The following is a 26,885-nucleotide window of genomic DNA, read 5'->3' on the forward strand; positions in this document are numbered from 1 at the left end:
CAGGGGCGGCACGGTGGCACAAGGGGCGGCACGGTGGCACAGTGGTTAGCACTGCTGCTTCACAGCTCCAGGGTCCCGGGTTCGATTCCCGGCTTGGGTCACTGTCTGTGTGGAGTTTGCACATTCTCCTCGTGTCTGCGTGGGTTTCCTCCGGGTGCTCCGGTTTCCTCCCACAGTCCAAAGATGTGCGGGTTAGGTTGATTGGCCATGCTAAAAAAAATTGCCCCTTAGAGTCCTGAGATGCATAGGTTAGAGGGATTAGCGGGTAAATATGTGGGGGTAGGGCCTGGGTGGGATGGTGGTCGGTGCAGACTCGATGGGCCGAATGGCCTCCTTCTGCACTGTAGGGTTTCTATGATTTCTATTCTATGATTTCTATGATCCTCACCTGGTCTGGTCCTCATGTGACTCCAGACCCACAGCTATATGGTTGTTTCTCAAATGCTCTCTGAAATGGCAATTAGGGGTGGGCAGTAAGTGCTGGCCCAGCCAGCAACGCCCACATCCCATGCCTATTTGTGTTTGTCAAATCATCAGAATTTTAGTGTCTAACAGCCTGTCCATATTTTTTAGATTCCAATGCAATGATTGTAATTTTTTTTATTCATTCGTGGGACATGGGCATCGCTGGCTGGCCAGCATTTCGTCAACATTAAGAGCATTCAAATGGTTATTGGATAAACATATGGATGATGTTGGAATAGTGTAGATTAGAGGGGCTTTAGATTGGTTTCACTGGTCGCTGCAACATCGAGGGCCGAAGGGCCTGTACTGCGCTGTTATGTTCTATGTATCCCGAGTTGCCCGAGGGCAGTTGAGAGTCAACCATATTGCTATGGCTCTGGAGTCACATGTAGGCCAGACCGAGTAAGGACAGCAGATTTCCTTCCCTAAAGGACATTAGTGAACCAGATGGGTTTTTCTGACAATTGACAATGATTTCATGGTCATCAGTAGATTCTTAATTCCAGATTTTTTAAAAATTTAATTCAAATTCCACCAGCTGCCGTGGCAGGATTCGAACCAGGGTCCCCAGAACATTAGCTGAGTTTCTGGATTAATAGTCTAGCGTGATAGTTAGAATCTCTAGAATTAAATAAACCAACCGAGATTGTAACTGATATTCTATCATTGATGTATGCAGAATACTTTATTCAGATCTTCTAATTTTAATATCATTGTCTTATGAATGTAAGTTATGACATGTAGACATTTCTTTTTCCAGCCTGCAACATCCAAAATGCATGCCATCATCGAGCGCACAGCAAAATTTGTCTGCAAGCAGGGCACGCAGTTCGAAATCATGCTTAAAGCTAAACAAGCCCGGAACTCTCAATTTGATTTTCTGCGTTTTGATCACTACCTGAATCCATACTATAAGCACATTCTCAAAACCATGAAAGATGGGAAATATGTTGTTCAGACAGAAAAAAGATTTGACGAGAAAAGGAGTAAGTTAAACTATTTCTGATCACTATTCTTTTGTTGATTCCATACAGACTTCTGCAATTTGATAAATTTTGTGTAATGTGAAGCTGTAAGGTAAGTACAGTTTTCAGTAGGAGTAAAGTCCAAAGATGTGCGGATTAGGTTGATTGGCTATGCTAAATTGACCCTAGTGTCAGGGGGATTAGCAGGGTAAATATGTGGGGTTATGGGAATAGGGCCTGGGTGGGATTGTGGTCGGTGCAGATTCAATGGACTGAATGGCCTCCTTCTGCACTGTAGTGATTCTATGGTTCTAAAGGAAGAGAGGGGATTAACGTGGCATTTATGTATGTTCGTTCAGAGAGAGCAGTGAGACTTGAGGTTGGTAAGTCACCAAGTTGTGACTGCACCACCTGCCAGATGCACTGTAGCAAATCGCTGCGATTCCTTCGACAGTACCTTCCAAATCTAAAACCTCTGTCACCTCCAAAGACAAGCGCATTGGGTTCTTAGGAACACCATCTCCACGTTTCTCTCCAAGTATCAAACCGTCCTGACTTGGTAATATATTGGCCATCCCTTCATCATTGTTTGAGTTTATTTATTAGTGTTACAAGTAGGCTTACACTAACATTGCAATGAAGTTACTGTGAAAACCCCCTAATTACCACACTCCGGCGCCTGTTCGGGTACACTGAGGGAGAATTTAGCATGGCCAGTGCACCTAACCAGCACGTCTTTTGGACTGTGGGAGGAAATCAGAGTACCCGGAGGTAACCCATGCAGAAATGGGGAGAACGCACAGACAGTGACCCAAGCCGGGAATCGAAACCGGGTCCCTGGTGCAGTGAGGCAGTGGTGCTAACCACTGTGCTGTCCTAGCTGGGACATCCCCTCTAACAGCACTTTACCACACAGACTGCAGCCTTTCAAGAAAGTAGTTCAGCAGCATCTTTTTAAGGGCATTTAGGGATTGGCAATAAATTGACCCAGCCAATGATGTCCATGAATGAATTAAAAAACTGAGGATTGATAATTCAATGATTACACTACTGATTTTTTTCCAAATGAAAATTATATCGAGAAGTGTGTGTGCTGACTGCAACAGCCTGTTCTTGAAAGAAAGTGAATTGGATAAAGCAGGCAGTTACAGATGAGTTGTCCTCATGGTGGGAAAATTGTTTGAGGCCATAAAGACAGGATAGCCCTAGTGTATATTTACAGAGATATGGGCTAATTTGAGATGGATTTTTAAAGAGCAGGTTGTGTTTGCCTAATCAAGTTCTTTTGAGAAAATATAAAGAATAACGAATGCAATAGGCTTGTTATGTTAGGATTTTATAAAAGTGTTTGATAAAGTGTTTTAAGTGAGATTAATGCACATTTTATGAAAACTGAAGTGACAGCATAAATCAATCAATGTCTGAATGATAGAAAGCGGAAAGTAGCAATAAATTACTTCCTGAATTGGGAGAGTTGTAGCAAGTGTCCCACAGGGATCTCTGGGCATAGAATCATGTAATCACTACGCTGCAGAAGGAGGCCATTTGGCCCATCAAACCTGCACCAACTCTTAGCCAGGCTTACCCTTAACCCCACGTATTTTCCCTGCTAATCTATACATTTTGGGACACCTAAGGGACATTTTAGCATGGCCAATTAACCTAATCTGCACATTTATGGACTGGGAGGAAACCAGAGGAAACCTTTGTGGACCCTAGGAGAATGTGCAAGCTTCATACAGACAGCCACCAAGGCCGGAATTGAACCCCGGTCCCTGGCACTTTGAGGCAGCAGTGCTAAACACTGTGCTACCGTACCACCCACGTTTTTCATATGCATTAGTGATTTGGGCCCTGTGCCAATGTTATCCGTGTACAGGATTCACAAGGCAAGTACATCATACAATTAGGAGAGCAATTATTGTAAAGGGATTGAAGTTTGAGTAAAGAAGTCTTGCTGCAATTGAATTGGATGTTGATGAAATCACATCTTGATTACTGTAGGGCTTGACAGCTTTGGTGGTGGCAGGATATTTCCCCTGGCTGTGGGGAGGTCTAAAATTATCAATCTCAAAGGGCCGGCTATTTAGGACTGAGATGAGGAGAAATTTCTTCACTCAAAAGGACTGTCGACCTAGAATTTTTGCATATGTTCAAGTCAGAGATTGATAAATTTTTGGATACAAAGGGAATCAAGGGATGTGTGGATAGCCTAGGAAGGTGTAGATTTAGGGATCCATGTACACATCAATGAAGTGGTCAGGGACAAAAAAAATCAGAAAGGATAATAAAATGTAAGTGTTTGTATCTGGAAACATAGAATATAAAGGGAAGGCAGTTTTGCTTTACCTATACAAAGCCTTGGTTAGATCAAGTTTTGATTTGATTGATTATTGTCACATGTATTAGTATACAGTGAAAAGTATTGTTTCTTGCGCACTAAACAGACAAAGCATACCATTCATAGAGAAGGAAAGGAGAGGGTGCAGAATGTAGTGTTACAGTCCTAGCTGGGGTGTAGAGAAAGATCAGCTTAATACGAGGTCGGTCCATTCAAAAGTCTGATAGCAGCGGGGAAGAAGCTGTTCTTGAGTCGGTTGGTACATGACCTCAGACTTCTGTATCTTTTTCCCAACGGAATAAGCTGGAAAAGAGAATGTCCGGGGTGCGTGGGGTCCTTAATTATGCTGGCTGGTCAATGGATGGAAGGCTGGTTTGCGTGATGAACTGGGCTTCGCGCACAACCCTTTGTAGTTTCTTGCAGTCTTGGACAGAGCAGGAGCCATACCAAGCTGTGATACAACCAGAAAGAATGCTTTCTATGGTGCATCTGTAAAAGTTGGTGAGAATCATAGCTGACATGCCAAATTTCCTTAGCCTCCTGAGACAGAGGAGGCGTTGGTGGGCTTCCTTAACTATAGCGTCGACATGGAGGGACCAGGACAGGTTGTTGGAGATCTGGACACTTAGAAAGTTGAAGCTCTCGACCATTTCCACTTCATCTCCTTTGATGTAGACAGGGGCATGTCCTTCACTATGCTTGCTGAAATTAATGACTTGTCTCCTTTGTTTTGTTGACATTGAGGGAGAGATTATTGTTGTCGCACCAGTTCACCAGATTCTCTATCTCTTTCCTGTGCTCTGTCTCATCATTATCATACATCCAATCCCCACAGTGCAGAAGGAGGCCATTTGGCCCATCGAGTCTGCACTGACCACAGTCCCATCCAGGCCCTATTACTGTAACCCGACACATTTACCCTGCTAATCCCCCTGACTCTTGGGTCAATTTAGCAAGGTCAATCAACCTAACCTGTGCATCTTTGGAGTGTGGGAGGAATCTGGAGCACCCGGAGGAAACCCACGCAGACACAGGGAGAATGTGCAAACTGCACACACACAGCGACCTGAAGCCGGAATTGAACCCGGGTCCCTGGCGCTGTGGGGCAGCAGTGCTAACCACTGTCGCCATGCCGCCCACATTGTTTGAGATCTGACCCACTATGGTGGTGTCATCAGCAAACTTGAAAATTGAGTTGGTGGGGAATTTGGCCACACAATCATAGGTTTGTAAGGAGTATAGTAAGGGGGCTGAGGACATAGCCTTGTGGGGCACCAGTATTGAGGATGATTGTGGACGAAGTGTTGTTGCCTATCCTTACTGATTGCAGTCTGGATTAAGAAGTCTAGGATTCAGTCACAGAGGGAGGAGCCGAGCCCCAGGCCATGGAGTTTAGAGATGTGTTTTGTAGGAATAATAGTGTTGAAGGCTGAGCTGTAATTTTGTGTACTGTATATAGCTCTCTGCAATGCACCTTGGAAGGGGTGTAATACAAATCCAATAGATTGTTAACTGAGCTGCAAAGGAGAAGAGGTTATGCAGGCTGTTTACTATAGATTATGGATGGTCACAAGGTGATTTGATTGATTGAGATGTTTAGGATTTTGAAAGAATTGAAAGGATAGGTGGAGACAAACCTTTTCCAAGGGCAGGACAAGGGGCATAATGTAAATTAAGAGCCTGACCATTTAGGAGAGAAGTTAGTGGGTAGTTTAAAACATGCTAGCTCAGTTAATAGTTTCAAATTTGTTTTTGATAGCTTAAGGGATATGGAAGAAAGGTAGATGGATGAAGTTAAGATATAGATCAGGCTCGAGGGGCTGAACCTTCCTGTTCCAGTCTGCACAAAGCACGTTGAAAGATGGGAAGGGCCTCTATGATATATTTAAACAATTTGAGAAATTGACTGGGAAATTGCGCTATCAGGTATTTTAGATTGTGTTTCTTCAGCAGAATGTGACATAACTGCTGCTTTTGCCATTAAAGTTTGGTTAAGGAGGAAAAAGATGCGACCTTGAATATCACCATTAAAGCACATTGTAATCTTGTTAACAGGATCTGTAACAGAATCGGGTGACGATGATGATGACGACAATGATGGTTGTTATCTCCATCCCAGTCTTTTTGCTTCTAAAAGTAATTCCAGATTGGAAGAACTGACTAGGGTGAGTGTCCACTAGATCTGAGTTTACAGTGGCCTTATTTCAACACAACATATAATTTGACTTGCAATAAATTAAGATGGCTGAAACTCAGTTTCCAACAGTGACTGTACTCCACCCATTGTTCATTTTGAATTTCATAGAATCATTCAGCGGATAATTGAACTTTTGTAACTGTAGCAGCTCTCCAAGACCAGCTAGTCCCACTCCACTGCCTTCTCTGTGAGCCCGCATCCAAATGATTATCCAGTTCCCTTTCAGAAGCCACAAATGAATCTGCCTTCACTCTCAGGCAGTGCATTCCAGACTCCAACCACATGCCACATGAAGTCTTCCCTCCTGTCACCTTTGGTTCGATTCTTTTGCCACTTAGATCAGTGCCCTCCACCCACGAGAACAGTTTCTCTACGTTGTTCAGATTTCTCATGATTTAAACACCTCTACCCAACCTCCTCCCAACCTTCAGCGAAAACAATGCTGGGAATACTCAGCCGGTCAGGCAGATTCTGTGGGGAGAAACATTTCGGGTCGGGACGACCTGTCATCAGGATTGAAGATAGAAATGCAAAAGTGTTAAGCCAGTGGAAGGAGGGGACGGGACAGGAGTAATAAAAGGGAAGCAGTATTACAGGGTGGAGGGCAGGAGAGATTCAAGACAAAATATTTCATGGTATAACAGCCAAAGGGAGTGGCCATGGGTGCAGTAAAGAAACAAGGGTTGTGCCCAAAAGAGGCATGAATGACTACAATCACCTGGGTGTAACGTGGAGAAAGAAACAGGACAAGACCAGCCCGGTCAAACAAGAAAAAATGCATAGAAAACAATGAGGTTATGATCTAAAGTTGTTGATCTTGGATGTTGAAGCTAGAAGACTGCAGAGTACGAAGTTGAAAGATGAGATGCTGCTGTTCCTCGAACTGAAACAGCAGCAAAGGCACTGTGGAGCCAGGTGGAAAATTAAAATGACAAGTGAGCAGAAGCTTTGTGTCATGCTGGTACTGAAAGGAGGTGTTCCATAAAGCAGTCATGCAGTCTGTGTTTGGTTTCCTAGTGTAAAGGTGATCACGTCATGAAAGTGAATACAAAGTATATTAAATTGAACCGAGTGCAAGTAAATCACTATTTCACTTGGTAGGAGTATTTGGGGCCTTAGCTGGTGAGCAGGGAGGTACAAAGAACAGTACAGCACAGGAAACAGGCCCTTCGGCCCTCCAAGCCTGTGCTGCTCCTTGGTCCAACTAGACCAATGGTTTGTATCCCTCCATTCCCAGGCTGCTCATGTGACTATCCAGGTACGTCTTAAACGATGTCAGCGTGTCTGCCTCCACCACCCTACTTGGCAGCGCATTCCAGGCCCCCATCACCCTCTGTGTAAAAAAACATCCCTCTAATATCTGAGTTATACTTCGCCCCTCTCACCTTGACCTTGGTGAAAGGACAATTCCTCGGTTTGCAAGGAAAGGTTCTGTAGGGAAGAGAGAGGTGAGGGTTGAAAATTAGGTGCAAGCTAGCACACTAAAACGACAAGTATGCCAACTTCCTTTGGCCGCACACTAGATGCGTCATATTGACCTGTTGGACACACAAGATTGAATTAGTATCTCAGCCATGTGTTCTCTGCCACCATGGTCCCTGATTGATCCCACCTGTTCTCTTCCTATCATTTTACTGTTTATATACCCATAGGAGGCATTTAGATTCCCTTGTATGTTAGCAGACTGGCTGCTCATTTTTCAATTCCCCTTTAAATTTTCTATGTTCCACCTGGTTCTTGTATTGTCACCTAACACCTGTCATATACTCATTTTCTGCTTCATCTTACTCTTACTGTCATCCAGGGAGCTCTGGCTTTGCTTTTTCTACCTTATCTCCTTCCTAAAAATGTACCTGAACTATCTCCTCTAAAGGCAGGCCATTGTTCAGTTACAGTTTTGCCATCTAATCTTTGATTCCAAGTTACCTGGATAATCTCAGTTCTCACCCCGCTGAAGTTGGCCTTCCAATTAACCTTTTTGCTCTGGATTACTCCTTGTCCATTTTCACAACTAATCTAAACGATATGATTCTGTGATTGCTGTCCCCCAATTGATCTTTGACTAACACCCAAGCTTATGTCTCAAAGCCAGATTCACCCATACCTCTTTCCTTTTTGGGTTGGAAACAATATGAGCTAGAAAATTCTCTTGAACTCACTTAAGTAACTCTTCACCACCTGCTGTTTACACTATTAATTTAAGGAGTGAACTGAAGCATTGCTCCAGGTGAATGAATGTCTTCTAATCCAAGTGGAGCATTGTCCATTATTCGAGTAAGATAGTGCTGTACAAAAAGTCAAAACTTGTTTACAATAGTTTGCTGAACAAGTGGGTATATCTGTCATTTCAGATGTTGGTTCACAGCATTGAGATTGATGTTTTATTTTAATATTTTAATTTAGCCTCTGAAAGTTATGGATCCAGACCATCCTCTTGCAGCTTTAGTGCGTAAAGTACAAGCAGATGCCAAAAATTTGCAAAAGCAGCAAGAATCTGACAGCTCAGAAGCAGTGGCAGCCACAGTAGAATATACTGCTGCAGACTGTAAGTATGGAGAACAACACCGACTGTTCAGTTCAATTTCTGAAATTAGATTTGAAGCCAATTTATTAGATTTTTTTCCCTTTGTTCAATTTTTCGCTGTCGTATCTTGAAGGCATTTGTTCATATGTAAGCCTATTGCATATGTGTTGGCAGGTGATTCTTTTTTAATGGGATCACTCTCAGAGATGTTCACATTTCTGAGAAGTTCAGCATTTAACACCACCTCTAGCAACCCTGGAGGAGATGGTGGGGTCTCAATGTGAAGCTACTTCATGCTGCCATTCTGTAAGGAGTTCATGGATTTTGACCCAGCCACAGTCAAGGAAGAATGATATCTGTTCAGGTCAAGATGGTGTGTAATGGGAAGGGAGATTGAGGTGATGATGCTGCCCTGCATTTGCTGTACGTGTATTTCTGGATAAGAGAACCCCTGCGGTGCAGAATGAGGCCATTCGGCCCATTGATCTTGCACTGTCAACAGTCCCACCCAGGCCCTATCCCCCAGAACCCCATGCATTTACCTCGCTAATCCCCTTAACGCTAAGGGGCAATTTAGCATGGCCAATCAACCTGACCCACAAATCTTTTTGGAGTGTGGGAGGAAACCGGAGCATCGGGAGGAAACTCACACAGACCCGGGGAGAATGTGCAAACTCCACATGCAGTCACCCAAAGCCAGAATTGAACCCACGTCCCTGGCGCTGTGAGGCAGCAGTGCGAACCACTATGCCACCGTGCCAAAGTGGGGGAGGTTGCAGGTTTGAGAGCTGATGCATAAGAAGCCTTAGTGAGTTGCTGCAGTGCATCCTGTACCTGGTGCACGCTGCAGCTTTGGTATGCCAGCGGTGGAAGGAGGGAGTTTAAATGTATGGATTAGGTGGTGCTAAATTTGTCTTTTTGCAGCAGCTTTTATTAATTAATTAATAACAAGTAGGCTTACATTAACACTGCAATGAAGTCACTGTGAAATTCCCCTAGTTGCCACACTCCGGTGCCTGTTTTGGGTCAATGCACCTAACCAGCACGTTTTTCAGACTGTGGGAGGAAACCAGACCACCCGGAGGAAACGCAGGCAGACACGGGGGGGGGGAAACGTGCAGACTCCACAAAGACAGTGCCCCAAGCCGGGTATCGAACCTGGGTCCCTGGCGCTGTGAGGCAGCAGTGCTAACCACTGCCACCGTGCCACCCAGGTAAATGGGAAGTATTCTATCATACCCTAGACTTGTGCCTTGTAGATGGTGGAGAGGTTTAGGGGAAACTGGGAGGTGGGCCTCCTGCGGCAGAATGTCCATTCTCTGGCCTGCTGTGTTAGCCGTGGCATTTATGTGGCTGGTCTAGCTGTGTTTTAGATGACACACAATCGTGAAGCGTTCCAGGTTTAAAAATCTGAGTTCAGGAAAAGTCTGGAATTAAAATCCAACAGTGACCATGAAACCATTGTCGATTGTTATTTTAAAAAAAACATTTGGTTCACAATGAATAGTATATTGGAGGTGGTGGTGTAGTGTTATTGTTATGGGACTAGTAATCCAGAGACCCAGCATAATGTTCTGGGGTCCCAGGTCCGAATATCACCATGGATGATATTTGAATTCAGTAAAAATCTAGATCCCTGGGATGTTAATGGTGAGAGATTTGGCAATGCTGATATCATTGTGAATGTCATGCGAGGAGGTTAGACAGCCTTGCAGATAGTTATTGCCTGGCATTTTTGTGGCACAAATGTTACTTGCCATTTAGCACCTATACGGGCATGGAGAGTCCAACTTTTGATCTTGTCCTATTTTTGGGAAAATCAGTAAAGTTTTGATATAAAGGACAAAAGGCATTGAGGGAGCAGCTGATGGTAGTTGGGCCGAGGTGATAGATAATGAGACCTGGATCTCGGAACATTTTTTTCTTATAATTTTGTGTGAGCTATGTGAGGAGCTAGAGGTCTTGTGGTACAGTAGTGGAGTCCCTGCCTCCGAGTCAGATGCTCCAAGTTCAAGCCCCACCTCAGGACTTGATAGTCAAGGAAAGTCCATTCATAAAGTGGCCAAATAGTCTGACTATCAAATTGTAAGTCCTTGCGCCGCACACCAGTTGCAGCAGTAAGGACAGGACTGATTTCTTGTCAGCCATGTGAGGGAAAGAAATTGGAGCCTCTACCATCACTATGCACAACTCCAGCCTGTAACCCCATGCATGTAAAAGTGTATGTTGCCACAGACTGCTGGTTGACTCAGTTGGCTGGTCTGCTGGTGTGCATCAGCAGCACAGGGGATCATAGAATCCCTGCAGTGTAGAACGAGACCATTTGGCTGCACCGACCACAATCCTACCCAGGCCCTATCCCCATAACCCCATGCATTTATCCTAGCTAGTCACCCTGACACTAAGGGGCAATTTAGCATGGCCAATCCACCTAACCCACACACCTTTGGAGTGTGGGAGGAAACCGGAGCACTCGAGAAAACTCACGCACACACGGGGAGAATGTGCAAACTCCACGCAGACAGTGACCCAAGCCAGGAATCGAACTCGGGTCCCTGGCGCTGTGAGGTAGCAGTGCTACCGTTCAGTCCTCTTTCCAGCTGTGGTGGATTCAGGACCTGTCTTCTGGCCCTAACTGTGATGGTGGTTGCAGTGTTGTGGGTTAAATCTACCTTCAGGCAGAGAACTTGAGAAGAAGAACATGATATGGGGAGCTATGAAAGTGATCCTTACTGTGACTATTTTAAACATTGAGTAGAACACAGGAGAGATTACTTTGGATGATTCCCAATTAAGAAACCTGATCAAAAGATTGCATATAAGCTGCTCACAAGATATTTAAAAGCAACAATGCTGGTTTGGCCCATCTTGGTTTATCCATTTCGGTTAAGAAAAACCATTCTGTCTTAAATAACTGCTCTATCTGGCAGGCCATTGCAGGTGTCTATCACTCTTTGTATGAAAAACAACTTCATGAGAACAGTCCAGAGATTGTCGTGGATTAGTTCAAATCTTTGTCCTCCTCCAGCTTTTCAGTTTAAAGCTATTTTCTGGACTTAACTTTTCCATTCAGGTTATCTTCCATGCTTCAATAAAATCACTCCATATGCATGCATTTTAAAACACTAAAGCCCAACAGCCTTTCCTCATGTCTCTAAGTCCTCTATACACATATCTAGGGATATGTTGTCTCTGATTGACACCGAACTGAATACTTACCATCCAGCCTGACTCGAATACTCTGCTGAACTGAGGCTGAACAAAACTGTACACTTCAGCCTCCATGTAACACATACCCTCCATCAGTGAAACCTTTATTCACACATTTTCCTCATTGGCACCCCCAATAATCTCCACTGACTTTTACTCTTATTGTTTTGGTTATATCCTATTCGCTCTGTTGATTTCTGCTCTGGGTATTTTGACAGGTTGAATGTCAATAAATATTAAGTCAACTAAAATTCATGGGTCTCTTAACTTGTGCAGTAACTATTTCAACTCTCCGTGAACTCCATGTGTTGACCAGTTTTTTTTTGTTTGTGTGTAGTACTTTCCATTTGTATTTATGCTAAAGTCATCTGTCCTACTGTGCACTTATTGATTTCTGAGCTGCCTACTCCGAATCCATCACCTTTTCTGGTTTGGTATAATTGCGGATTTGGCTGCAACACAATCTTGTATTGATGAAAATACAAACATCTTAATGCACAGTAGGAAGGAATAATAGGTCAAAGGGGAAAGCTGGGAAAGGTGATTATTCCATGTTCAATAAAGATGAGGAGACTCAAAGCTCTCACCAATCATCAGGTGAAGGTGTGGGAATGGACTTGAGGTGGAGGGCCACATAGAGCCAGAATGGATGTATGGTTTAGGAGCTTGCAGAGGTGGAGGGACTTGAAAAGAAGTATGAGGATTTCCAGTTTGATGTATTGAGGAGTAGGAGCCACTGCTTTTTAAAAAAATGAGGATTGGCGTCACAGACCAGCTGAATTTGTGAAGGATGGGGAGAATGTTTATTGGAAGTGTCGATGAGGACGGTATTGGAATATTCAATTCTCAATGTATGAATAAAAGTTTCAGTAGATCTGGTGATGGAGATTATGTGTTACATGAAGTGTAACTCGGTTCAACTCAACTGAGGCGTGGTTCAGCCTGAGTGAGTGGCCAGGATTGGGAATTACATCAGTAGCATTAGGATGAATGTATGACTGGTTGTGAAAATGATGGCCATCCAACTGGGGAAAGTTGGTACTCACTGTAGACTCAATATAACCATATAAATACTGTGTGTGACTACAAGAGCAGGTCAGGCTGAGAACTCTATGGCAAATAACTCACTTCCCTACTCCTCAAAGCCTGTCCACCAATTACAAGGCACAAGTCAGAAGTGTGATGGAATATTCTGCACTTGCCTGGATGAGTGCATCTCTGACAACACTTGAAGCTCAGGACCATCCAGGATAAAGCGGCCTGCTTGATTGGCACCCTATCTACCTCATTCAGCATTAGCTCACTCCACCACCGATGTACAGCATGCAAGGGGTATTGCAGCTCGTCAAGCCTCCTTCGTCAGCACCTTCAAAACCAGGAACAGCTACCAAGTGGAAGGACAAAGGCAGCAGGGACATGGGAACATCACCACCTTCAAGTTCCAATCCACGCCAACCTGACTTGGAACTATATCTCTGTTCCTTCAGTGTTGCTGCGTCAGAATTCTGGAACTCCCTACCTAACAGCACTTGGGGTGTATCTACACCAGATGCAGCGGTTTAGGAAGACTTCACACGCATCTCTTCTCGAGCGCAATTAGGGATGAGCTTCAAATGCTAGCCTAGCCAGTGACATGCACATCCTGTGACAGAATAAATAAACAAAGGTCACAACAGGTAATTGACAATGCAGCGGTAAGTGTGGGTTTGAGAATTGTAATGTGCGGATCGAGCTTGGTATTTGTAGTATGCTTATGGAAATTGGCCTTGTGTCTATACATACATTTATCAAGAGGAAACATAGGTACAAAGGAGGGGGACCACATTTTTAAGTTTGCATATGCCTATCTTCTGCACGTGAATTCCTCTGTTCGGGTATGAATCAGAAACCCCAAATTATATTATGAATTTAGAATAGGCCCCAACTATTTGCTATTTTTGGCATTAGTGTGGGGATAAGATATTTCACTCCAGGTGTGATTCTATTGACAAACTATGGAGCCTTTATCAAAATAAACTTTATTTTATAATTGTTTAACTGTTAGCAAATGAATCTGCTTAACATTTAACATTTGAATAATACTTAAATATGACAAGATACAATTCTTAACTGCTAACTTATCTCTACTAGTTCCAATTCAAGCAATATTCTTCTTACAGATGTAAAACCCCTCTTCAAAATCAGATCGCAAACATAGGCTTACATGCTGTTACTTGTTGATAGTCCTGAAGCATTTTGAACACTTCTGGAGAGAGAGAAAGAGAGACACCTCTTTAAACAGCTTCAGTCAGCAACTACTCTTGATTTTAAAAATGAAACTAAAACACTGACTTTCCTGGAACTTAACTCCTCCCATTAATCACGTCTCTGTCAATCAACCTAACAAAACCCTACTCAGAAACCCCAAGGGAAACTTAAAGAAACATAAATGCTTTAACTCTGTTTAAACGAATACATCCATAGTTAATAGCCATCATTATCCTGCATTCTCAACATGGAGCTGCATGCTGCCCAGACAAATTGGCACCGTAAAAAAACAGCTAACTTTTAAACATATCCCTCACAAGAAACATGCTAAAAACACATTTCTTAAAGGCACAGTATCATCACACCTCCTGTTGGTCTTGAATTAGACTGGGCTTTGAGATGCTGTGGTGTATACAGGTGTGATATTTTCTGAAAGCTGGTAGGGTGTACCTAGGTTCAGGATTATTTTACGTGGGGGGTGGTGGGGGACCAGAACTATTGAAAAGTAGAATCAGAAAGTCTATAGTTTGTGTCTGTGTTTTACAATTTTTTGTACTCAAAATTATTTTGAGGGGTCTGGAGTGTGATTATCCACGTGTGCCTGTATTTTTGGTTGTTTGGTTCCTTGTGGAAGAGGTGAATAATCAATTCTGTGACTCGGCAGATCAGATATGTCAATGCACAGATAGTTTGGGAATCTGGTTGAATGGACAGGTTAAAATGTGCCTCACCAAAATTCAAGATTGATCTAATGAAGGTTATTTGGGGAAGCTTTACATCAATATAAAAACAATTATTTAATTGATCTTCCATTTAACCCATAACATGGTATGACGTGGAGATACTGGCATTGGACTGGGGTGGGCACAGTAAGAAGTCTCACAACACCAGGTTAAAGTCCAACAGGTTTATTTGGAATCACGAGCTTTTGGAGCTTCACCTGATGAAGGAGCTCTGAAAGCTCGTGATTCCAAATAAACGCGTTGGACTGTAACCTGGTGTTGTGAAACTTCTTGCTGTGCCCACCCCAGTCCAAAGTCCAACAGGTTTATTTGGAATCACGAGCTTTTGAAGCGCTGCTCCTTCCTCACCTGATGAAGGAGCAGCGCTCCGAAAGCTCGTGATTCCAAATAAACCTGTTGGACTGTAACCTGGTGTTGTGGGACTTCTTACCATAATGTGGTAGGCAGCAGAGTGGAGGTTTTCAAGGATAATGCAATGGGGTAGAAATTGAGCCATTGTCTGGTCAGTAATAGAGTTACATTTAATCTATAAAGAAGTAGGAAATGAGTAGGAGTAGATGAAAACCAGCAAGAATGTAGGAATTAAAGCAAAATACTGCGGATGCTGGAATCTGAAACAAAAACAGAAAATGCTGGAAAATCTCAGCAGGTCTGACAGCTTCTGTGGAGAGAAAATAGAGCCAATATTTTGAGTCTGGATGACCTTTTGTCAGAGCCAGAATGTGGGGAGACAGGCAGCTGGACAAGGGAGGGAATAATTAGGGTATTCTGTACGTGCTTTATTTAATGCATGAGGTGAGGAGTCAGGAGAGATTCTTGGAAGTACCAGGTGGAGCAGGCAAGGTAAGGAGATAAGGAAATGGAATGGCTTAAGATGGTTCATGTTTTCATATAAGGGTCGTGGGGCAGTGAGGAATTGTCATGTGAGTTGATATTCCAGCATTATTTTTGGTAGAATAGTTAGATGTATTTGGAATCAAGTAGAAAGAATTTGCATTAGTGGCCAGTAACTAAAGTGAAAAATAATCTGCAAAATGGGATAAACTCTCAGATTTGTTAAGGAAGAAAGATACTTAGTATTGCAAACTTTACTGATGCATCACTGAAGCATTACCATACTTTTCTTGAGATTGTTTGATTTCCTCAGGGATTGGGGATTTTTTTCCTGAAATTAGTCATGCTTATTGTTTCCCCTATTACTCACGGGGTAGGATAGCATCACTGCGTGTGTGTGCGCGTGTGCATGCACGTGTGTGGCCAATACTAAGATCTAAGATGGCCAAGCTTACTCAGTCCTGGCAATCTGCAGCGAATGCCTGATTAGCATCAACAAATTGCAAGCTTCGTAGTATTGTGTCCTTAAGGACCAGTTTCAATGGTAGACCTAAGGATCAATGGGTCATCGGGCTTTATGGTGCATTAAAGTTGCACTGCCCTTTTTACATCTAATTGAGTACCAGCCAGATTCTCCCCTTAGAAGTTTGCAGTGCATAGTGCCTGTGTTAGATTTTTGCTGGAGCAATTGGAAATTACGGTTCGTGCTACATCCTTTCCACCTCCTGGTATTGTATCTTACTCCGCTTTTCAAATATTTATGGTGAGCAAAAAAATTTTTGAAATAACATATTCTTTATTGTGAGCTGTATCGGATCGATTTTACTAGTGGGAATAGTGATTTGTCTTGCTGTATATTTTTTTTAACCTCCTCATTTTTAAAGTTTTTATTTGTTATATTCTTGGGTTCTAAAGAAGATTGAATATGGAAGATCCTAGGTGTAAATCAACTCAATTATTCAGGTCACTAACTTATTCTTGATATAAAAACAAAGGAAATCATCCATGGGAGTACGTTAGTGCGACCAACATTAAAATATTTACTCCTCAAAAGTTTAGAAGTTGGAAGGTGTCATTTAAGAAATTGTTTTTGTTAATAGGTCAGCTTTTGAAAGGCTGCATCTGTGTCCATATTAATATCTGGAGTGGGAAAGATTTAAATGCATACTCTGTTGCAGCTCTTTGTTTGTGCTTTAGGTATGCAAGATGGATTGTGACCTTCCTACCTCAGAAAAGCTAGTAGGTTTTCCTCCCTCAGCACTGACATGCTTTTGACCCTCACCAATTAGTGAGACTTTAAATAGGATTACAGGGCTTTTACTTAATACTCAGCTTCAATTAATGGCCCATTATAAATGTTCTGTGTCTCTTAGGCTCTCGATGTATATTAGTATACAGTAATGCAATTCCAGGCTAGATTATATTTACCCAGAATGTAAGATATTGATCTTATTATCATGATTGTTTTCATGCCTTCCAGTTGTTTAGGATGGGTATGCTATAATATAAAGAAAGCATCATCAGGGGAATACCTTTGTGTCTCGTGGAGCTTCAGTGATGGGGGGGTGTAGTGGCATGCGTGTTAAAGCTTATATACTAGTAGTCTTGTCCTGTCAGTTGATCTGGGATCACAATGCCCTCCACAACCCCGCCTGATTAAGTTAACAACTTTATACTTTCTATTAGAATTGATTGTTGCTTCAAAACAAAATTGACAGCAACTTCATGAACAAATACATTCTGCTCCAGGTCTAATGAGGCTTGATCCTTCGTCATCCTCTGACACTGCAGTCAGTGCAATTCAGTTAGTAAAGCCAAAAAGACTAGTTCAGTAAAGATGCAATCAATCTTGTAGTACTTGGATGGATAATCAACATTGATTTAATGAGGTAATTTGCATCAAGTGAATTGTTTCAGAGCTGTAGTTGAATCTTGACAAATGAAAAACTAATTTGTCATGGACTGATTTAAATTAGGATTATGGTTGGGTTTTTGTTAAGCAAGTTCAGTTTGTTAACATTTTTAGATGTAACTGGTCTAATAGAGTATGTTGGTGATTTTAGCATTGCAATCTAATAAATATTGAAACAATTTTATATGATAGTGGTTAAGCTTCTGAAGATGTACTGTTAAGTAAAAGCATTGAGTGATGATGAAAAATGACAGTTTCATTATAACTTTTGGAACATTTTGTGAGCATGGGGAGTGTAACTGGACATAATTTTAATTAAATATTTCATGTTACAGCAGCAGTGACAACCATGTATTATGGATATTACATGATGCCTGATGGTACGTACTGCCTAACGCCACCACCTCCAGGAATGGAAGTTTCTGGTTATTATAGCGCCTTGCCTTCAGAGATGGCTGTACAAACTACAACTGGGACTTCAGTACCTCCATCTTCTGGAGCCACACCTCCACCACAAACAGAGGGTGACAGCAGTAATACCCAGGTCCCTTCTTCTACAACCACAGTCAGGTGGGACACTTTTAAGTTCAGCATTTTAGCTTTCCTTCGTTTTAACTTGCATAAATTACGTGTGGTAGTTGGCTTCGGGTCACTTCTGTAGGTTTGGCAGTATTCTAATTCTCCATACAAACTCAAAATTGACCTGGTTTCCATTTTTTAGCATTTAAATAATAGTCCATTTTGCTGTTATTCGTACCAAAGTGGATAACCTCACATTTACCAACATTGTGCTTCATCTGCCAGATTCTTGCCCACTCACTTACTATCTATATCCCTTTGCAGACTTTCAGTGCCCTCTGCACAGTTTGGTCTACCACTCATCTTAGTGTGATCTGACACACTATGCTTGGTCCCCAACTCCAAATCATCTATGTATTTTGCTACCTTACACTCTATCCCTGCTTACAGGTCATTTATATAGATTGTAAACAGTTGAGGTCTGCGACTGACCCCTGCGGCACCCCGCTGGTTCCATTTTACCAGCCAGAGAAGGACCCATTTATCCCGACCCTCTGCTTTCTGTCAGTCAGCCAATCCTCAATCCAGTCTAATACTCTACCTCCAATCCCCTGTGATCTCACCTTCTGGGTCAGTCTTTTATGGGGCATCTTGTCAAATGTCTTCTGGAAGTCTAGATATACCACATCCACAGGCTCCCCACTATCCACCTTGCTGGTTATATCCTCCAAGAACTCAGGCAAGTTTGTCAAACATGACTTTCCCTTCATAAAACGATGTGACTATGGTGGATCGTGCTTTATTTTTCCAAATGTTCAGTCATCTCCTCCTTAATGTTTGATTCCAGCAACTTCCCCACCACAGAGGTCAAGCTAACCGGCCTGGAGTTTCCTACTTTTTGCCTCTCCCTTTTTGAATAGGGGTGTCACATTAGTGTGTTTCCAATGCACCGGGACCTTACCAGAATCCAAGGAATTTTGAAATATCACAACGAATGCATTCACTATCTCTGCTGCCACGTCCTTTAATACCCTAGGGTGCAGGCCATCAGGTCTTGGAGCCTTATCTGCCTTTAATCCTATTATTTTTTCAATACCCTCTCCCTAGTGATGGTTATTGCATCAAGCTCTTCTGCATTAACTGCAGTTTGTGGAAATGTTTCATTATTCTCTACCGTGCAGATAGAGTAAAATATTTAGTTTAATGCCTCTGCCATCTGTGTTCCCCATTATTACCTCACCCGTATTGTCCTCTAAAGGGCCAACATTTACTTTAGCTATTCTCTTCCTCTTTATATACTTATAATAACATCCCAGTTGTAAAACAATGTGCCCTTTGATTCACTTTGAGCAATATCAAAGAATATCAGATAGCAGTTATAAAAGATGCTGCAGTAACCAGCATGTGTAATGTCACTGCTGGGCATTGTCTGTAAAAAGCTGTCCCTTTTTGATTGGAGGGAGAGAGCTTTTTGGTATCTTTAGGATTAAAGGCTGCTATTCGTGACATTTTAATTTATCGTAGAGTGGAAGAAAGATGCAATGTGCTATCATTTTGTCACTGTGTGCTGCTTTACTTGTGTAACTTGCCAATGTTGTACTTTTCAGTGCCCCAACTGTCGTTCCTGTCATTATTCCTCCTCCACCTGATATCCAACCAGTCATTGACAAGCTGGCTGAGTATGTATCCAGGAATGGAACCAAATTTGAAACGAGTGTAAGAGACAAGAATGATACACGGTAAGAAATCATTTGGCTAATTTGAAATTTGTTCAGTACTTTTGATGAACACTGTTTGTCATTCCTGCATAATGTTAATGCAATAAATAATGGCTCCAGAGTCACCCATTATGTGCAATGGATTGATTTTCATTCGCTAAGGAAAATAAAACTTGTGTGTCGGCTCAAAGTTCACTATAAATATTTACTTAATATCAAATCTCGGGATACAGCCCTGGACATTTTGATTTGATTTATTATTGTCACATATATTGGTATATAGTGCAGGGTGGCATGGTGGCACAGTGGGTTCGATTCCCGGCTCGGGTCACTGTTTGTGTGGAGTTTGCACATTCTCCCCGTGTCTGCGTGGGTTTCCTCCGGGTGCTCCGGTTTCCTCCCACAGTCTGACAGACGTGCTGGTTAGGGTGCATTGGCCGTGCTAAATTCTCCCTCAGTGTACCCGAACAGGCGCCGGAGTGTGGTGAGCAGGGGGTTTTCACAGTAACTTCATTGCAATGTTAATGTGACAATAAACAGTGAAAATTATTGTTTCTTGCACTCTATGTGGACAAAGCATACAGTTCATAGAGAAAGAAAGGAGAGAATGCATTTGTTTGCAAATCGGAATCGATTAGCTCATTTTCAAGACTCCATTTGTGTCAACTTCATCATCAGAAAGATGTAGATTTAATGGAGAGGATACAGTGAAAACTGGTTAAGATGATTCTGTGTCTTAATTATTCAATTTTAGGGACAGGCTGCTGGAACGTTTCACTTGAAGAAATTGATTGGTTTGCTTAAATGATAAACAGGGCAGGTACTATTCCGTAGATAGTTTTCTATATGTGCTCCTGACTGTGAGATTGATCACTATAAATTCAAATGAAGCAAGGCATGCAAGATTGGCGGTGATTCATAGAAATTTTCCCCCTCATTGTTTAACATACAGTGGATTTCTATCAGAATTGATGCTTTAAGAAAGATTATGCGGTTGGAAATGGGTATTGAACATGATGGATAAATTTGGGCACAGATGGATCAAGTTATAAATTCAGTTCAGAGCCACAGGTGGCTTTTTTGTTTTCTGATTTTTACCTGATCTCGATTGCTCGGGCATGTTTTGGAATAGACTTGATAGGGACCACAAGAGTGTTATGACGCATGGTATGTTGGAAGGCATAAGCCTTGGTGTTTATTCCTTTATCATAACTTGAGTTCTTCAATTAATTTGAATTTAGAAGGTCCCAGCATTGACAATGATTGAAGCATTCCAATTGGGCTCAGTGCCCTTGAGATAGGAAGAGGGAAGACAAGCTTGGTTTCCCCTCCTCTCTTGATTGCCGTCTGGTGACTGCTGCTGGAAGATGTCTGTTGAGGCTATCTGTTTAGGACTGAATTAGGCTTACTTGTCAAGATCACACATGAAAAGTACTCACTTGGGCAAGTTACTGAAGAGCTCCAGGCATCCATATAATCATATTCCGGCAACAGTAAGCATCCTCAGGAGTTGAACAATTGGAAGGTTGACAACATAATAACAATATGGTTGCGGGGTTCGTATAAATTTATAATACTCAAAATAGCAGCATGCAGTGCGAGCTGGCTGTGTATTTGCAATATGTTAGATGCTTGTTAATGTTTTACAAAGCATATAACGAAAAGGGGTTTCCATGACAGCTTTAAATATTTGTAATCTAAATGTAGATTATCTGAAAAGTGGTACAGAGGACTTTTTTCAGTGTTCACTTCATGTGTACACGGCAGCCTCCTTACATGTCGGCTGCATTAATATTTTCAGCTGGGTGTGGACTGATTCAGACTCGCTGCTTTCAGACTAACAGAATTATTGTTCTGTTAGTTTGAAGATAGTTTTAAAGTGGTCCCAGAAGATTACAATAATGTGTCTTAGACTGATAACCATGCTGCTGTGATATTAATAATCAAAACTATAATAAATTCACAGATTTATTGCAGTAAGCCTCCCATCATGTTCCTTGAGCAGATACTTGAGAAAGGGCACAGGACAAAATAAGAAGCATAAGAGGGCTGCCTGCCTCAATACCCTCAAATTCAGCTTTTCCCACTTGCTTAATTTCATGGCATTGTTATATACAGAATTTCCCTGTCATTCCTGACTTAATCTGAGTTTGTTTATTTGGTTTGACCTAAAAAGAGGGCAAGGACAATTGTGTAAAACTGGTACATTCTGCCATCTTCCCATCTCTCGTGTTCAAACTCTTCCACACTGAAATTTGAAATACCCACCCTTGCTGCAGTAGGGTTGATCTCTGTATCTCCCATTTCTAACCAAATATTCATCGAGCTTCCTCTTAACAAATTAATTCATCTGTTCAACATATTCTTCGTTCTGGGGGAGGAAATAAAGCTTCTAGCATTTAGTTTAATTTGAGGCAGGTTGACTTTGAGTCCATGTGCCCTAATTCTCTGCTTGGAATTTGAAGACCAATATTCTGTATAGATCTGCATCATCAACACATTAAAGTTTTGAATATGTGGTATCTTAATCTTGTCTCATTATTCTTTGTACAATATCCTAAATTAATTTACTTACTGAAAAGTTAAACGTAAATCGCTTATTTTGTGAAACACCCTCCAGGTAATGTCATTTTAATTGAAAAGTTAAATTGCAACTCAAAGAAGGAAATAATATTGACTTTTGTATTTTCTTAAATTAAATTAAAATAGGGTATTTCTTATATAATATAGAAACAGAAAATGCTGGAAAAACTCAGCAGGTCTGGCAGCATCTGTGGAGAGAGAAACAGAGTTAACGTTTTGACTCTATATGACTCACCCGGACTTGAAACAAAGAATAAAGAAAAGTACAGCACAGGGACAGGCCTTCAGTTCTGTGCCGATCATGCTGCCCTAACTAAACTAAAAAAAACCTTCTGCCCGTACTCGGTCCATCAGACTTTTCAATCAACCTACCTCGCACTAAGTTGATCTTTCTCTACACCCTAGCTATGACTGTAACACGACATTCTGCACTCTCTTCTTTCCTTCTCTATGGACGGTATACTTTGTATAGCGCGCAAGAAACAATACTTTTCACTGTATACTAATACATGTGACAATAAATCAAATCAAAATCCCTCTATTCCCTCCCCATTCATGTACTCACCCAGGTGCCTCTTAAATGTGCCTGCCTCCACCACCTCTCATGTGTTCCAGGCACCCTCTCTGCGTGAAAAACTTCCCCCATACTTCTCCCTTAAACTTTCCCCCTCTCCCCTTGAACCTGTGCTCCTTTATAATTGACACTTTCACCCTAGGAAAATGCCTCTGACTATCCACCCTGTCTATGCCTCTCATAATTTTGTAGACCTCTATCAGGTCTCCCCTCAGCCTCCGTCTTTCCAGTGAAAACAATTATTTTTTCTTCAACCTCTCCTCATAGCCAACACTCTCGAGACCAGGCAACATCCTGGTGAACTCTCTTTGCACTCTCCCCAAGGCTTCCACGTCCCTCTGGTAGTGTGGTGACCAGGACTGCACCAATACTCCAAGTGTGGCCTAACCAAGGTTTTATATAGCTGCAACATGATTTCCCAACTCTTGTACTCAGTGCCCTGGCTGATGAAGGCAAGCAGGCCTTATGCCTTCTTAATCACCTTGGCCACCTGTGTTGCCACCTTTAGGGAGCTGTGGACCTGCACACCTAGATCTCTCTAAATGTTTATGTTCTTAAGGGTTCTACCATTTACAGTATAATCCACACCTAAATTTGATCCTCCAAAACGCATCCCCTCACATTTGCCCAGATTGAACTCCATCAGTCATTTCTGTGTCCAAGTCTCCAGTCTATCCTGTTGTATCCTCTGACAGTCCCCGGCGCTATCAGGAATTCCACCAATCTTTGTGCCATCCACAAACTTACTAATCAGACCCCCCACATTTTCCTCCAGATCATTTATATACACTACAAACAAGAGGTTCCAGCACTGATCCCTGCGGAACGCCCCTTGCGACAGACCTCCATTCTGAAAAACATCCGATCACCAAGCCAGTTCTGTTTCCATCTAGCCAACCCGCCCTGAATTCCATGTGATTTTAGTTTCTCTCTCCATAAATGTGGGCAGTCCTGCTGAGTTTTTCCAGAATTTTCTGTTTTTATTCAGTTTCCAGCATCCGCAGTATTTCGCTTTTATTTCAGAGCACTTCTTATGTTAGTGAAATTATTTGAGATTCTTCAGATTTACAATTATTTCTTGTGTTAGAACAATGGAACCTACATAATTAATTAGTTCTCTATTTTTCAAAAGATTGGGTTGAGCAGTTAACTACTGTAGCGCATAATATCATATTTTATCTTTTAATTCCTTGAATTTTTAATTTAATTTGATTTGACTGCACAATCCTTAATTCTTTGCATCAGTTGCAACTGAAATTAATTGAAATTGTCATCCACATGTTTACAGAGAGTGCATATTACGTGCAGTGCCGCTTATTGTACTGTGTAGTTAGGAAAGTGTAAAATAAGATTCCACACTCTTATTCGGTGACATTTTTGAAATGTGACTTGACTAGTTGTTTGAATCACTTATGTAGGCAGTATATCATCTTAATATAACACATCTAAACCTCACAACAGGCTATATTTAACTGGGAGAACAATGGAATTTTTTTCTTATTGCTCTCTTTCCCAGCCCACCACCACATCCCAAGGAAATTGCATTTTGTCCGATGTGATTTCGCTATCAGGTTTGGCATTTAGCATAGAAACATGCATAGAAAATAGAGGCAGGAGTAGGCCATTCAACCCTTTGAGCTGAATGAGAATGACACCAATTCTTTGGTTCTAATTTAACATTTGCTTATCTAAAGACTTCTTGGTGTCATGGTTTATTGGCACAGGAAGAAGTCTTGCACCCCAGTCCAACGCATCTCCACCTCATGGTTTGTTAGAGAAGTATAAATCGTAGGTTAGAGTATTAACCTATTGCAGGAATGTTGTAAAATATATAAGTTGTAGTGCTGCACTACTCGACTTGTGTTTATACCTAGATTAATGATCCAAAGAACATATGTTCGAATCCCGCAATGATTCTTTGAGAATTTAATTTCAGTTTTCAAAAAAACTGTAATAAAGAGGTAGTGGCAATGAAGCTCTTGGATTCTCGTTTAAAAACCCAGTTGGTTCATTAGTGCTTGTCATCCTTACCCAGTTTGGGCTACATAGCACCTGAGTCTACAACAACATGGTTGATCTTTAGCTGTCTGGTTTTATTAGGGATGGATAATAAATACAGGATTTGGCAAGGACGCTGGCATTCCAATAATGAATTTTTATAAACTTCAGCTACCTTTCAAACACATTTAGTACCTATAGACGAATGTTTAAAGTGCAGATTGATGTGAATGTGTTTTCTAATCACATGTTTGGTTTGCTTCTCAATCAAAACCATTCTCATTTCTTTGGGTTTAATTATTTTTTTTAATTGCTTGGATTTAAAGTTTGTTTCCTTTTTGTCATTACAACTAATACCATGAAGCCATTCCATTCATTCTTGATATATAACATTTCTGAATGTTTGTGATGTTGACTGAGGGATAAATGCAGGAAAGGAACTCCTAGAACAGTGCGGCACAGGAACAAACCCCCCCCCTTCACCTTAAGTGCATGCCCCCTAGTATTGGACATTTCAACTCTGGGAAAAAGATTCTGACTGTCAACCCTATCTGTGCCTCTCATAATTTTACTGACTTCTATCTGGTCTCCCCTCAGCCTCCACCGCTCCAGAGAAAACAATCTTAGTTTGTCCAGCCTCTCCTTATAGCTCATACCCTCTAATCCAGGCAGCATCCTGGTAAACCTCTTCTGCACCCTCTCCAAAGCCTCCACATCCTGTAATGTGGCGACCAGAATTGAATACAGTACTCAAGTGCAGCCTAACCAAAGTTTTATAAAGTTGCAACATGATGTCCTGACTCTTGTACTCAATGCCCTCACCAATAAAGGCAAGCATGCCATACGCCTTCTTTACCTGTGTGGCCACTTTCAGGGAGCTATGGACTTGAACCTCAAGATCCCTCTGTACATCAATGCTGTTCAGGGTCTTGTCATTAATAAGCAGAATTATACAGGCTGCAAATGTTCCCTGTTACCTCACCGGAAGGCTGTGGATGTTGATGGTCTACATCTATAAGTCTGTCCTCCAACACCCTAACATTTGCTTACCCATCCTGTGCAGGTTATTACTTTTTATGATTTCTGATAGTACTATACCCATCATGCCTATGTGTTGGCAATATTTCCCATCATGCTGAGAAAGAGTTCTAATAACTTCTCTTGTCTACTATTAAAGTTGTTAAAGCTCATAAATACATTTGTCAACTTCAGATCTGTTAATCTTCTTCGGCATAGTGCCATGGGGTCTTTGGCACCCATCCCAGCAGGCAAATGGGGGCTTAGATTGAAGATGGCACCTCTTGCAGTGCAACCCTCCCTCAGTACTGCACTTTAATGTCAGCATTGACTTGTATTCAAACCCTGAAGTGGGACTCCGGCAAAAGTGCTGCACAGAGTCACAGCTAACACCGTATAAATGAGGAATAGGGAATCTTCTGACTTATTCATTTGGTAACAGTTTCATGAGCAATTTAATAAATAATATAATCAATGGTTTTTTAACAATTGATGTTCAGTTCTTGAAATCCATTTTTATTTGGTGATCTATTTTAGAAAAAGTTTTGAGTTTAAGGCTGTGTTTTATCTTCCAGGTTTGAGTTTCTCCAGCCCTGGCACCAGTACAATGCATATTATGAGTTCAAGAAGCAGTACTTCTCTCAAAAGGAAGGTTGCAGTATTCCACAGGTAAGGGAGTTGTGGGGCTGGGTGGGGAGAAGAGAAACCAAGAATATACTCGCTGACCTGTTTCTGGTTTGATGTTTCTCTGCCTTTAGCAGTTGGAAAGATATATTATAGAATCATAAAATAGTTACAGCACAAAAGAAGGTCTTTCAGCCAATCATAACTGTGCCAACTCTGCAAGAACAATTGGTCTAGTGCCATTCCCTCCTGATTACACTGTAGCCCTACAAATTTTCCTCTTTGGGTAATGATCTAATTCGCCTTTAAAAGTGCCAATTGAATCTGTCTCCATAATGCCCACGGCAATGCCTGGGCGGCACAGTGGTTAGCACTGCTGCCTCACAGCGCCAGGGACCCAGGTTCGATTCCCGG

The 26,885-nt window shown here is 41.8% G+C and overlaps 1 protein-coding gene across 10 annotated transcripts in view; it reads left to right on the forward strand.

Moving 5' to 3' along the window:
- Positions 1 to 26,885, forward strand: part of sfswap (splicing factor SWAP) — a 130,909-nt gene that overhangs the window by 23,058 nt on the left and 80,966 nt on the right. For 8 of the 10 annotated variants that reach the window (XM_078227145.1, XM_078227143.1, XM_078227138.1 and 5 more), the window contains 6 exons: positions 1,226 to 1,451; positions 5,827 to 5,936; positions 8,372 to 8,513; positions 17,774 to 18,008; positions 19,565 to 19,696; positions 26,423 to 26,516. In XM_078227145.1, coding sequence (XP_078083271.1) covers positions 1,226 to 1,451; positions 5,827 to 5,936; positions 8,372 to 8,513; positions 17,774 to 18,008; positions 19,565 to 19,696; positions 26,423 to 26,516 — 939 coding nt within the window. The remainder of the gene's footprint in view (positions 1 to 1,225; positions 1,452 to 5,826; positions 5,937 to 8,371; positions 8,514 to 17,773; positions 18,009 to 19,564; positions 19,697 to 26,422; positions 26,517 to 26,885) is intronic. The other 2 variants (XM_078227142.1, XM_078227139.1) reach the window with 1 other exon arrangement.

Source organism: Mustelus asterias, chromosome 13, assembly GCF_964213995.1.
Source record: "Mustelus asterias chromosome 13, sMusAst1.hap1.1, whole genome shotgun sequence".
Classification (NCBI taxonomy): Eukaryota; Metazoa; Chordata; class Chondrichthyes; order Carcharhiniformes; family Triakidae; genus Mustelus; species Mustelus asterias.